The 15,286-nt window shown below is 43.0% G+C and overlaps 1 protein-coding gene across 3 annotated transcripts in view; it reads left to right on the top strand.

The window, feature by feature from the left end:
• Window positions 1-15,286, top strand: part of cadm2a (cell adhesion molecule 2a) — a 414,954-nt gene that overhangs the window by 333,900 nt on the left and 65,768 nt on the right. For all 3 annotated transcript variants that reach the window (XM_079508605.1, XM_079508606.1, XM_079508604.1), the window contains 2 exons: window positions 9,262-9,414; window positions 14,020-14,157. In XM_079508605.1, the coding sequence (XP_079364731.1) occupies window positions 9,262-9,414; window positions 14,020-14,157 (291 nt within the window). The remainder of the gene's footprint in view (window positions 1-9,261; window positions 9,415-14,019; window positions 14,158-15,286) is intronic.

The raw sequence follows: 15,286 nt of genomic DNA, 5'->3' as shown, positions 1-15,286 counted from the left end.
AGCACTGCTAAACTACCCCTTAGCACCATGGACCCTTGTACCCCCATCCACTAGCACTGCTAAACTACCCCTTAGCACCATGGACCCTTGTACCCCCATCCACTAGCACTGCTAAACTACCCCTTAGCACCATGGACCCTTGTACCCCCATCCACTAGCACTGCTAAACTACCCCTTAGCACCATGGACAGTGACCCCCATCCACTAGCACTGCTAAACTACCCCTTAGCACCATGGACAGTGACCCCCATCCACTAGCACTGCTAAACTACCCCTTAGCACCATGGACAGTGACGCTAAATGGATGGTGTGTGTTTTCCTATAGTGTCACTGTCCATGGTGCTTAAGAGTGCACATTTTTCTTCTTACACATTTTTTGTACCCTCTTTCCCTGATTTCTGAAACCAGGAATTTTGCTTACAACATTACAAGAAAACATATAGCTAACAACAATAATGTGCCCCCTGAGCAGATTCATTTTAATCTGTGGCCATTTCAGTATATCCATTTTGATGCCAATATGTTCAAAAATAAAACAGCATTCTAATTGTATTTAATTTACTTCAGATCAGCAGGTTGACACATTTGTCAATGTTTTATCATTAAATATAACTGTAAAGTACACCTCCTGTAGTACACTGTAGCGATGCTTTTTATTAAGAGACATAGGCACTGGCTTTTTAATAAGAGCCGTAACAGCAATAACAATATACAGTATTGTATATACTGTAGGGATAATCACCCCCTCCCACACACACACACACACACACACACACACACACACACACACACACACACACACACACACACACACACACACACACACACAGACCATCTCACATTCCTTCTATAGGAATGCTCTCGTTCTCAAGTGTGGATGCATGCTTCTCATATAATTCTATTCCGTTCCTTTGAATGAGAGAGCATTCTCTCTTTGTCTGCATTCGCTCATTCTCTGAATGGTCGCAATAGCAAAGAGATGATTTTGTCAGATTTTTCTTTTTTAGCATTCCATTGCTGTTGGGTGGAAACCTCTATATTTCCAAAACTGTTAGGCTACTTTTCAGGATTCAATTAAATAAATATATATTAAAAAATAGCTGATCTTCTGTTCATGCTCAAAACGTGACACTTTTGCAACTTTTGTGTGACATTTCATGCAAAAAACATAAAAAACAAACTTGGGGATACGATTTTTCTGCTCGACGGCAAGAATTTATTGAAAAGGGATCTGCAGTCGCTCCACCACCACCACCATGTTGTAATTTATTAATAAACAGTCCCTATTTTGGGCATGTTACTATAGGCGAAACGCATAAAATAGCGAAAATATAGCAGATCTACAAGCTCACAACCCGTCGAGATTTTTGCACGACACTGTTTATTCGGAAAGTATTAATGGGATGATCACTAAGTAAATAATCAATAGTTTCAGCCCTAGAAGAGAGAGACCGCGATAAAGAGGGGGAACAGAGACAGATGTGGGGAAGAGAGAGGGAGACAGAAAGGGCAGAGAAGGAAAGAGAGAAAAAATGAGAGGAGCCAGAGGGAGAACAGAGCATTGGAGGAGATGAGAGAGAGAGAGAGAGAGAGAGAGAGAGAGCAGAGACAGAGACAGAGAGAGAAAGAAAATAAATATGGAGAGAGCAACAAAGCTAGAGGAGTGTGCCGCGGAAAACGTGAGAGGAGGGAATGATGGAATGCGAGAGAGAGAGAGAGAGAGAGAGAGAGAGAGAGAGAGAGAGAGAGAGAGACAGAGAGACAGAGAGACAGAGACAGAGACAGAGACAGAGACAGAGACAGAGAGAGAGATAGTGGTAGAGAAAGTGACGAAGGGGGAGTGCAGGGAGAAGAATGCGTATAGTCTTCCAGTTCTTGTCTTGTGTACATAATGCATGAATCACTACAAATATCCTGTTATCCTGACAGGTTTCCACATTAGCTGAACTGGCAGTGTGTTCGAGTAAAACTGATTTGATGGTCTTGCACCATTGCCTATTGTACACACACCCTCTCTCTCTCTCTCTCTCTCACACACACACACACACACACACACACACACACACACACACAACGCAGGCACGCACACGCAAACACAGAGGAACGTACTCACCCCACAGTGCAGCCGTCAGTCCTCCAGATACAGTACGTCACGTGTGCCTATCGGTACATTTCAGGCCTGGCACGCATGCCATGTAGAGATAACCGGTGCTGTGAGGAATGGGAGCAGGGCAGATGAACAAACTGCAAGGGAAGAGAGAGAGAGAGAGAGAAAAATGAGGGAGAGAGCAGCTGTCGTTTAGCCAGACTGATTAGAACAGCAATGTCATTTACTGGAGTTGTTTAGCCCAGAGCCAGCCATGCTAAACCATTCCTCCCATGGCATGGCAAATGACGGAAGATAAAAGCGTGTCATCATGTGTCAACGTGTTTGTGTCATATATGTGTCAGTGCTGTGATCATGGCACAGACAGACAGACAGACACACCCACACACAGACAAATGCACGCACGCACGCACGCACGCACGCACGCACGCATGCACGCACGCACGCACGCACGCACGCACGCACGCACGCACGCACGCACGCACGCACGCACGCATATACACACACATATACACACACATATACACATATACACATACACACATACTGTATACACCCGCAAGCATAATTGCTATCTGACAGAAACATTGTACTGTATCTTCTCCATATTTCATCCTTTTTATATTTTATTCAGAAATGAATGTCCTATTTTATACTTTTTCTTTTTTTACCTTTCACCTTTCCTTTAATCCACCCGACACTGATCGACATATACGTCACCATCGAAAGTCGATTAATCCACATCTTTATTACGTCATCATTGAGAGCTAGTTATACCAGTTATACCTGACGTCATATGCTGCTACGATACTGTACAAAGTGTACATACCGGTACGCATCAAATGGGGCGCAGAGTAACCACAGTATACCGCTTACAAATGACATATATAACTTACAAATTACATATGTATACATATACATACATATACATACATGTGTGATTAGGACTATTTTATACTTTATTTGACACTGACACGCAACAGTCTTGAAAATTACTGATCAACAAGCTCAAAATTACTGATCAACAAGCTCACAACGCGTCACGATGTGACCCGGTGTGAGCTTCTAAATCTGATGTTTTTGCAACTTTTGAACATTTTGTCATATCGTCTTAAAAACAAAAGCAAAGCCTGTCGGTGGGTTTTATAAATATTTTAGCAACGAAAAGTATTAACAAGAACTTGTGACTGAATAATAACTTAAGTAACATTTTTGGACATACAGACAGTGATGATATAAAATACTTTACTGTACATGGCGGAGCTGGATGGACTGAATTGTTTGTAAAGTAAATGTTTCTTTTCCCCCTTTTGTTATTGCTGCCATGCGCTTAAAGTCTTCTAGACAGGAGACTGTGTAGCTATGACATGTGAAAGGCACTATTCAAAAATATGTTCTGAATAATGGAGTGAAAGTGTGGAACAAAATGAGAATTCAGGCTTCAGTGTCAGGCTAGGATGCCAGTGCGTATGCTGTCTATTGTAGGCTGTGAGTTCTAGGTTCTTCTATTCAATCCAAAAGCATACCTGACGGGCCAGACTACAATACAAGAAATAGCACATGTTCAGAACTTCAGATGCAGCATTCATTCTTTCAACTTACAGCTTTTAGTTTTGTGTGAATTAGAGGGATTTCACTTTCACATAAAATAAACATAAAAAAATAACGGCCCCCTCACGCATTATAATGTCCTCCTAATGCATGAGGGGGCTGTGATTTATTTGAATTTTTTTAAGTGGTGCAACCACTTCCTTAAGTGACTATGTGTGTGGGTGGCTGGGTGGCTGGCTGGCTGGCTGGCTGGCTGGCTGGGTGGCTGGCTGGCTGGCTGGCTGGCTGGGTGGGTGGGTGCGTCTGAGCACGAAAACAGCATGGTTGTTTTTCACCACCTGTGCGTAACCTAACACACACACAAACACACACGCACATATTAACTGTATATATGGTGATTTCGGGTGTGCCAGTATAGTACAGTGACAGTACAGTACAGTACAGTAGAGGGTACAGTAGAGGGACCCCCATACGGTAACTCTGTCATTTCTCAACCGTTTCGGACACGGGGCGGCTCGCCGGAATCGGGCCGGCACCCTGGATGCGTTTCTGTGGGTCTGGAACTCCCACGAACGCTAAGCACAACAATCGGGTATGCACACACAGCAGCCATTTTGGAAAGAACTCTGCGTCCGGCCCCGTTCCCGACTTCCTTTACAGGTGTTACCGATGATACTAATTATGGCTCTGTTCCATTTAGTGCTGGTCCAATTTTGATTCCATTTGTACACTACCCGTACGGGGCCATGTGGAACCCATGCACTCAAGGACACTGTGAGACTATAACAACGTCTGGGTTTCTGAGGCTACTGTGAGACCCACTGGTGTAGCAGAGTGTTTCCAGTGAGCCAACATGCACAATAGCAGCATCCTGACTCTGTTTGACCAGAATGGAACAGAGCCTTCATTAGCATCATCAGTAACACCTGGAACACCAGGAAGTCTGAAGAGGCCCGGAAGTAGGAAGAGTTATTCTGTGTGCATATGCCCTATTGATCTTTGCATGGACATGCAGGCGATGTGCTGAGGTCCACTATTGCATCATTCCAGTGTGTTCACTCTCCAAAGGTTTGTGTCCATACAGCCTGTCAACTCTGGTTGCACCCAAATGATGAAATGACAGTCCTTTATATTGTCCCTTACCCCATTGTCCCCTGCCTTTTCATACACACACACACTCACCAACCCCAAAACATTGTTATCACATGCCCCAGACAGACTGAAAGATGGAGGGAGGTGGGACATGCCTCCTGGTGGAGATTTGTGCTCTACTGACGCACCTTTCTTGTCTGTTCTTTTTTTCATAAGCTGCCTTATAACCAGACCCATTCTCTAATGACTTCCCCAAGAAGCTTTCAACGTGAATCTTGGGGAAAACAGTGGGACCCGAAGAGTTTTGCATCAAAAAACATTATTATTTTCTTCACAATGTTAAGTCTGAAATTGTTAAAAAATAAGTTACCCAAAGAGCAGAGGGCGGAGCCAGAACATTGTGTCAAGCCAATTAGCAAATAATACTGACAACTGAATGACAACTCTGCCTCTGAGGCTGCACTGTTTGAAAATCATTATACAGATTTCTCTCTCTCTCTCTCTCTCTCTCTCTCTCTCTCTCTCTCTCTCTCTCTCTCTCTCTCTCTCTCTCTCTCTCTCTCTCTCTCTCTCTCTCTCTCTCTCTCTCTCTCTCTCTCTCTCTCTCTCTCTCTCTCTCTCTCTCTCTCTCACACACACACACACACACACACACACACACACACACACATCAATACACCAGACAGAGTACGGTACCGTATATTGTTGCCATCATTAACAAGTTTGTGGATTGCTTATGAGAAACTGCAAAGTTTATCAGAAGAATGTATCAATAAGTTCAATATATTATTTACGCCAGTGGTTCCCAAACTTGTTCATGTCAAGGAACCCCAAATTGACACTAATTTACCCAGGGACCCCCATTTGAAGAGATATGCCAGGGACCCCCATAAGAGAAGATTTTTACGGCTCTAGCAGTGATTCTCAACCCGTTTAATTTCAAGGACCCCCAGTTTGACATGAATTAGTCTACGGACCCCCATTTAATGTCAAATCTATCTCTGAGACCCCAATTTAGTTCCAAACTATCATTTAGCTGGGGACCCCCTGGAACTCCCTCAAGGACCCCTAGGGGTCCCCAGACCCGGAACCACTGATTTACGCCATCGCTCAACAGTGTTGCTTGCCAAAAAGAACAGATCTTGATGGCAACTGACACCATCGTGCAAAACACAGTATAAATTAGGCAGTAGGCTACTCTAACTCTTACTAATGACCACTTACAGCAATTTTCCCTCCTGTCAAATCTTGTCAGATTTAGTAAAAAGAAAATAATTTAATTTGTGTTGGGTTACAGATTGAGAGATTGGTTATGAAAGGTTTGGTTAGGCGGCTAGTTAATTGGTTTATATGGAGGGGGGGTATCTGATAATATGAATATCAGATCAAATAAAGACTACTTAAACACTGTCTGGGGTGCACACAAAAGCCAGAGTAGACATTTAAAATGACCCCATAAAGCTACCTTGGGCTGTACCATCTAGCCAATGAGCACAGCACACCTCAAGGTGCTCCATGCTACCAGATGGTGTAACAGCCTTTACCTTTAAAGTTTTTGTAGAGCGATTTAAAGACCTCAATAGCCTTTCTTTTTTTTTAATGAGACTTCCTTGAAATTACCATGACGTGGGGGGTACTGCGACTCGACCCCCCCCCCCCACACACACACACACACACACACACACACACACACACGCGCGCGCACACACACACACGCACACACGCACACACAGTCACCTTAATGACGTGTGCTTTGTGTGAGTTATTTGGATGTAGAGTGAAAGGCTATTGGCTCTTCCAGTTAAATAAGGATTGTAGCAGTGTGTCACAGCTGGGGAAAGAAGGTTAGAATAAATCACTTGAGAGGCCGAGGCCACCATAACAAAGTGAGTAGAATATTTAACTCTGCCGTAAATCCCACAAGGTCTGTGAGTAATATGCAGCCTGTGTATTTTATGTGGTTTTGTCTGAATGTTAGACAGGTCACGGTCTCTCACTCAGTGGATCAGGATCCAAAATTGGTTCATGTGATGTTCTGACAGGATTACAGACAATGATCAACTGTTGACTTTAGTTTCCCAACTTTCATGGTCAAATAAAAATGCAGGCCTACATACTATGAGAGATATAAAGGATAAATGCACGCTGAAGATTTTTCTGTCTCGTGGCGTGAAACTAAATTAGAATATATATATTTCTTCATTCTCCATCAATCAGTATCCTAGATGGCAGTCCAGTTTCAAGATGCCACCAACAGCCTCCTTATTCCATTTAATTCATCTCAGCTTTCACGTCTTGCTGAATGCTCATTACAGCACTCACTTTCTTGGCCTGGTATTGTGTTATTGATTTTCATTCCCACTATGTCTTGGGGGTCCGATTACATTTTCATATATCTAGTGTGCCTGAGAGGGTAGACATCAAATGGCTCTTTTCGACTACTGGACTCACGCATAAGGATTTAAAAAATCTTAAACGATTTTGAAATATGGTTGCAATCACATAATCTTATGATTTTTTTATTTATTTACCATAAACATGCACACACTACAGTATTTTAAAACCAGTAAGACACCTAAGGGCGAGAAGCGACCTCGCACTATTGAATTCTGTACTGGCCATATAAGGAGCATGTCTTGAGTGTACAGGGTTTGATGAGGTCAGATCAACATATGGAATGTCAGAACAGGTCAGCTCCATATATGGAAATATAAGGGTGGTAGCGGGGACATTCTCTTGAGAGTACAGGGTTTGATGAGGGCCTTCATTTTCGGGCCTGTTGAGAACTCTAGTTTTCGCCGGGTGCGGCTGCACTAATAACTTTGGGGAAGGCCCTTCTAGAGTTTGAATGGACACTGGTATCAGTCAAAAGGGAGATATCGAAGAGGAAGGATGGATGGGGAAGGATATGACAGAACAGGTTCTAACATATATCCATATAATATGGAGATCTAAGGGTTTGAGGTCAGATGTGGAGTCGCTGGCCAATATTGATGACATCAGGGATCTCCATATATGGGCTTAATTGCGACAGCAGATCGCATTTACTATGACATCAGAAGTCACAGTGATGTCACGAGACCTTGGCACCATATATGGGGGCTTTCCCATGAATGGGGATTTTGAGTGATACACTGGCTGTCTGACGGGAATTGCACGTTTTCATAGTAAATGCGGTAACCTGCGGTTGCAATAATGGGGCATCACACACAACATGATTCTCTCCAGACAAAATGATTCTCTTCAGACTAGAAAGAAACCTGGCCTGTCGAATGATGTTACCATCGGTGCGCGTTGCTGTTTGACGACGTTGCGTAGAGTGGTCCTAATGCTAATGGGCAAAAGAGGTGGCTGAAATGTGCCTGAATAATGCGTTTTATATTAACTGTACAATATGTGAAGACATTGAGCGTGGGATAATATAAGCCCTAGACCCAAGGCAGAGTGCTTATGAATAGTCTGGGGCAAGTGGAGTGCTGGTAAGCTTGATCCTATAGCAAACAGACACCACGTCAACCCAATTCTGATTCTGGATTATCAGGGTTGCCCGAACGCAGCAACATCACGCCATTATCGTCTCACATGATCACATGGGATATGTCTGGGAGTGGTACTTGCCAACTTCAATGTAATATGACTGCATACATTGTACCATGAATAATTTAAATAAAGTATATTTAAAAAGGAAGACACGTTATAGACTGTGTTCTTCCCACATATCTACAAGCCTCAGCTGTCCGACGCACCACAGGTCCCCGTGCCAAAAGTAACGTCTTTCACTTCATAGTCTCTTTCTCGGTCGCAAGCAACTCCCGTCATGCCTGTGGCGTTCCACTCAGACAGTAGTAGTGATCCAGACAACTCCCGTCATGCCTGTGGCGTTCCACTCAGACAGTAGTAGTGATCCAGACAACTCCCGTCATGCCTGTGGCGTTCCACTCAGACAGTAGTAGTGATCCAGACAACTCCCGTCATGCCTGTGGCGTTCCACTCAGACAGTAGTAGTGATCCAGACAACTCCCGTCATGCCTGTGGCGTTCCACTCAGACAGTAGTAGTGATCCAGATAAGTATCAAGCATGTTGTTTTCTGACCCTCCTGTTATTTTTTATTTTTTTTGTGGCTTTCGCCTTTATTTTATATTTTTTATGGAGGGACAGACAGTAGGCTGACAGGAAATGGGGAGAGAGATGGGGGTGTGACATGCAGTGAAGGCCGTCGGGATAGGGAGTTGAACCCGTAGCACACTGCCAGACTGGGCTACCAGCCAGGGTGCCTGGACCACTGAGCCACGGCCCAGGCCGACTGTCCTGTTATTATGCGCGACGTTCGCACACAATCTAGGCTGGGATACGGAACGCCTCTCCCAATACTCGGAAGGGTTGTTTCCGACCCCTAATCTTTTATAGAGATACATACAATGCCTCCCAACCAATCAAAAGCAAGGTGGGAACTAACTGTGGTATTATGTTCAGTAACAAACTCTCTCTCTCTCTCTCTCTCTCTCTGCAGCTCTGAGGGACAACAGGATTGAGCTGGTGCATGCGTCATGGTCAGAACTCACCATCAGCATCAGTGACATCTCTCTGAACGATGAGGGCATGTACACTTGTTCTCTGTTCACCATGCCTGTCAGAACAGCCAAGGCCTACCTGACCGTTCTGGGTGAGTATATATATCATGTGTGCGTGAGGGAAAGAGCATGGGGGTTTTAATTGCTAACAATGTACAGTTGTACACCACTGGTGCCTGTATCTGTGTAATGGTCCCTCTACGCTAGAGCTCTTCACGGACTCCCCCTTTCCATGCAATGTATTTTCTGTTTGTGTTTCTGCAATGTATTATTATGGTTATTGTAGAGGTCAATTTGTATTGGGGGTGGGGAGGGGGGCGGGGCGGGGGTCGCGAGACATGGCCAAAGCATTTCCGGGGGTCCCCAGCCAACCCAATTGGCAACCCAATTGCAATCTCCTGCGACCCACCCGTGGGTGACGATAATGAGTGGGATTAATTCAGCTAGGAAGCATTGGAAATTATATCTACTGTATACAGTGCCTACAATACAATTACATACTGTTTACAATTGCACTGTTTAACACACACACACACACACACACACACACACACACACACACACACACACACACACACACACACACACACGCACACACAATGATTAAAACCTGTCTGCTTCTTCATTGTCTGCACTCTGCAGCCATGCAGCGAAACAGATACATGCTCGTGTCCTCCTCTCCCCTCCCTACCCCATGTTTGTTCTGAGCGTCGCTCTGTACAAATATTGTCTCATTTCCTGACATGGGTCTTATTATCTCACCAATTAGTTTTTGCTAATGTTAATGGATGTGCTAGGCTCTCCAGGACCATTACCGCGATCTTTGTGTCAACAAGCATGTGGCGCATTAGAGACATTAAAGACTCAATGAGGATATGGAGAAAATCATCTCAGAGTATAGAACAATGCTTAATGGTGCAAGCCCAGAAAGAGGGGAAGATTTAATACATTAAGTGAAATTGGCCAGGGAATGACTTGCAACTGTTCCGTCCCATGCGCAAAGGTTTTATAACAAATCCAATAAGGTTTTACGCATGGACATATGTTATGAAAATTAGAAGTAATAAATTACAAGCTTGGGTTTAAATTAAATTATTATAAATTAAGACATATTATGCCAGACACATTTGAAAAATAATTGATAGTTTGTGCTATATAAGGCATATTTTGTATCTCAATCTAAAACTGACAACATTCACAATAACGTTTCAAAGCACCTGTGATGTGTAAGTATTGGTTAATATATTTCCAAGATATTTGTATCCATTACATTTTTTGTCATTTAGTACTTACCCATAGAGACCTGTGAGCAGGTGGGAAGTTAGCACCCTTGAACTTGTCTGTTCATGCTTTAGTCTCTCTAACCAACAGGCCCCTCCTACTATTAGTTTCAATTAATTAGGGCTGCATGCAACTATCGATTATTTTCTTAGCGATCATATAAATTAGTTTTTAAATGTATTTAATCATTGAGAAGCAGGATTACAATTAACCACTTGAGCGTCATTTTATATTTCATCACACAACATTGTTGTGCAATAATAGTGATCTTAAAGGACCACTTCACCACTTTTCAACCTATCTTCATATAATAGGTCCTCACTAATAACCATGATAAAATGGCACAATGTTTTTCTACTCAGTCTGTGTCTCATAGGAGGGCTGTGGGCAGTTCAGAAACCCGTCTACCAGTGACATCATTGTTAGGCAGATTTTTTTTTAAACAAGATTATTTTTACAATCTTTTTTAGATTTTTATTATTGTGAGAATGATGGCTTCCATTTTCGCATTGCAACTTTTCAGGACTAGAAAGCCTGCAGTTTCTTATTAGCTTGGATTCCCCATTGATTATGTCACTGGTGAACGGGTTTATGAACTGCCCACAGCCCTCCTATGAGACACAGATCGAATAGAAAGAAATTGTGCCATTCTATCATGATAATTAGTGAGGATCTATTATATGAAGATAGGTTGAAAAGTGGTGAAGTGGCCCTTTAAAGATTTTTGCCTACAATTATAATATGACCAATATAGGGTCATATTTTAGGGAATAATTTGATTAACTGTTGCATCCCTAGTTTCAAGAAATAGCAGTTACTGTGATCTGCTGTTAATCTTCTTTTAGTGTACCTTTTTGTTTGGGGTCTTTTGTAGTAAACTGCTTCAGAATGGCAAAGACAGACCAGAGTGAATAGCAATACAGTGCAATCAATGTTCAAGGTTCAATATGTTTATTGTCACATCTCACATAAAAACATATTACAGAGAGTGGAATCCTTGTACTGCAGCCTTCTCAGCAATTTGGACAATAAAATTGTAAAATAGTATACACGCTATACAACTTTTAGCCAGAGAGCATGTCAAATTTAACCATGATCAACGTGGAATCCATATTTTGGACATATCATTATAAGCAACAACATCTTCTATTGAGCTGCGAGGTCATTTTCTATCCCTCGTGGCCAATCAGTGTGCAGCACACCCAGATTAAGATGAGGACATGCATGATGGTAAACAAAGAAAATGGAAAACCAGCAGCTACATTCAAATCACAAGTTACCTACAAGCTATTCACAAATTACCTATTAAAGTGTCCACCCTGTCATAAAGCCTATGAAATGGTACCCAGTGCCTCCCCTGCTTTGGACGCAAAAGCAGCATCAAGGGATGGATGGGGGGGCAAGTCCCTGTGACATACTAGCATTATGTCCAGGGGGTGTACTGTACTTGTACATCAATCTTCCATAAGGAAACAGGAGATAAGCTCCTGATCTATGGGCCACAAGACTATAGCCTATACTTATAGCCACAAATTGCAGCTACATATAAAGCTACAGTAATATATACAGTGTGTATATATATATTGTCACATTGATCTATAAGTCTCCATTGTAAACATGGACCAAGCCTACCAATATATTTTTCTCCATGGTCATTTTATAAGCCTCAAGTGGCTCAGAGTGGAGTAGAGGATGGTCCAGGATTGTAAACAAGGTGGTACCCATTACCAAAGAGCTTGTCAATAAGGTCTAACTAAGCCTAAGGTTAGTGGTAATATACTGTACACCAGAGGGTGCTCCACAGACTTTGTACCATGCTGATTCAAAAGCGGTATGGGACTCTGCGACAATTATGTGGAATTTGTTACCGGGAAGCCTCAAGTCAAGTAGCTCCAAGTCCTCCATAAAGAGCTGAATGAATAGCAGCTGGACTTCCATATTGCCTACCGTACCCATTTTGCTTTTCCCTGTTTTAGTTGTCTATGTAGTACATTAGAAATTGCATGAATGTATTTATTATTCATTACATTATTTTGTATGCCACCTGGCACTCAATTCACACGCTTTTGCACTCTAAGGTCCACAATGGAAATAATCTCTCAAGCTGTCTTATCCTTTTGACATATATACCATTATGTTCATGTACGCCCAATATATGCATTTTTAAACGTCAGTCAATCAATAATATAAGTAGGAAAGACATTCAGGAAGTGTATAGATTGTAACAATGCCATGATACCATAAGCCTTCCTTCCATTTTAATGATGCTCTTCATATTGTATCAGAGCCACACATTATTAAATGAGCCTGTCTGCTTCAAGACCTTTGGTTGTGCTAAAATACACCCAATGCAACGTGCACAAGTATGAACACACGTTTGCACAAATTCACACACAGGCAACCCAAGAAATTGTGTGAAAACTGTCTCTCTCACACACGCACGCACGCACGCACGCACGCACGCACGCACGCACGCACGCACACACAAAACACACACATACACACATACACACACACACACACTGAGAGAGGGATTAAATCTTTGCAGCCTCTGGCCATCCAAGGGGAATGTGATTGTATAAAGATGAATACTTTATTTGATCTGCTGTCGTAAAAGTCCTGGAGAAAACTAACAGTACCAGACATCTTTTTCCCTCAATGATATCATATCGAAATGCATGAGCCACAGTTCTAGTTAATACAGAGATCTGGCCTCAACTTATTAAACACACTACACTTTAAACACCCCCCCCTTCTCTCTCTCTCTCTCTCTCTCTCTCTCTCTCTCTCTCTCTCTCTCTCTCTGTCTCTCTCTCTAGCTCTCTAGCTCTCTCACATGAACACATTGAAAATTTGAAATTGTCACATGAAATACTCCTCATGTACCGCGCCGGAAACAGCTGTTAAGAGCACGCACATCACAGTGAACTTAGACAGCTGTCACTGTTACAATAGACTGTATATACTAAATATAGATTCCCTACAGAAGGCTGGTGGGTAAAACCAAGAGGAGGGAAGCTCTTCAAAGCATAGCATTCTCCTGAAAGGTGCTGAGAGACACATGAGGCTAGAGTCAGTCAATGCCAGTGACTGATAGACCTTTCAGTCGGTCGGCCTCCGGCAGACTTATTTCTCGACGTCATTGGATGCACACTCGCCAAACTTAAAACACTCATTAAGGAAAGGGATAATTGTCAATTGCCAGCTGCACAAACTAATAGCTTTCCCTTTCAGTCACACTCTGCTCACACATATAGACCAGGCCTTCACTCACACACACCCAGACACTGGATCTGATATGGTGTTTGACTGGACTCGACTCTGAACAGCACGTATCGTTCACCGAGTGGTCTACACACCTGTCACTGTTACGTTGAACTAATTCCCACCCTGTGATTTCCCCTCCCTTCCCCCAGGGGTGCCAGAGAAGCCAGAGATTGACGGCCTAACAAAGCCGGCGCTGGAGGGCGATCACATCACTCTGACCTGCATCACCCAGGGGAGCAAGCCCGCCGCTGACCTGCGCTGGTTCAGGAACGAGAAGGAGGTTAAAGGTATGTGCACTATTTCACCTTTCTGCTTTCAGCTGATGCTGTCTGTGGTGGTCCAGGATGACTTGGAATTCATGAGCAAATGAGTGGTTAGTTTCTAGGTGACATTTTATTTCTAGTCAATTTAATTTGGCATGAATATGAAGCTATAGTCCGTTGCAGTGTCAGAAATGGCTGCTCCTTGCAGGTCATGGTGGCCTATACAAGGGCTATGTGACGTCAGTGGGTGTTTTGCAGTTGGTAGGACGCAAGGAAGTCACGGAGGGAATTCGCGTGTTTGTATGACATTGACATTATGCTTATTTCACATCCGTTTTGCCCTCATGGACAAAGGTGAACATGCTTTTGGACATATACAGAACACTATAGAGGCCCCTCAACGTGCAATTCCAATTTGGGGTTGATTGAAAGTTGCGGGCATGATAAATAAAATGCCATCAACTTGTCTCAGCACAAAGTTTAGCGTATAGTTGATAAGAAAGAGAGGTCAGATTGAGTCTCACATTAGCATCACTGTCACTTCACGTCGGGTTATTATCGGCTCAAATCCATCGTTCTGTAGCTGCTCTGTGCTCTCCTACCGTATGGCTGATACCACCTGTCATTTTATATCACTTCAAAAATAAATACTTTAAATAATGTAATCAAACTGTAGGTCTTTAATCCGTCATCAGATTAAGCATTAAATAAAAAAATATAAAGACAGAAACGTTCCACATAAAATATAAAATAATCACATTTTGGACCACGTCAGATCGCAGTTTACTAATTTTATGCTTTTAAATTCCTCTATTATTTTCTGTAATCAGGTTACAGTCAATCCGTTACCTTTAATTGCATTGCATTAGACCCCAGCCCTGCAGCCAGTCTTGTTCTCCAGAGCAGCCAGGCACCATTTCCGTCTTCCTCTCCTTCTCCTTGCTGATATGGAGCTTCTACAAATAGAATCTTGAGCTAATTAGTTGAAGGAAGGCCTTCCCTAACTGGCTGATTATTGCGTCTCCATGGATGGCTGCTGGGAGAGCAGCTACCTGGAAGCCAAGCGAAGAAGCAGATTGAGCAACCCCCCAATGGCCTTCTAATCTACCTCCTAATGTTAGCAGCTAGTGAGGACATCCTTGGTGGTTTGAAA

The sequence above is a fragment of the Electrona antarctica genome, assembly GCF_951216825.1.
Source record: "Electrona antarctica genome assembly, chromosome: 8".
Lineage (NCBI taxonomy): Eukaryota > Metazoa > Chordata > Actinopteri > Myctophiformes > Myctophidae > Electrona > Electrona antarctica.
The sequence above is the reverse complement of the archived record's forward strand: the minus strand, read 5'-3'. Positions and strand labels throughout refer to the sequence as shown.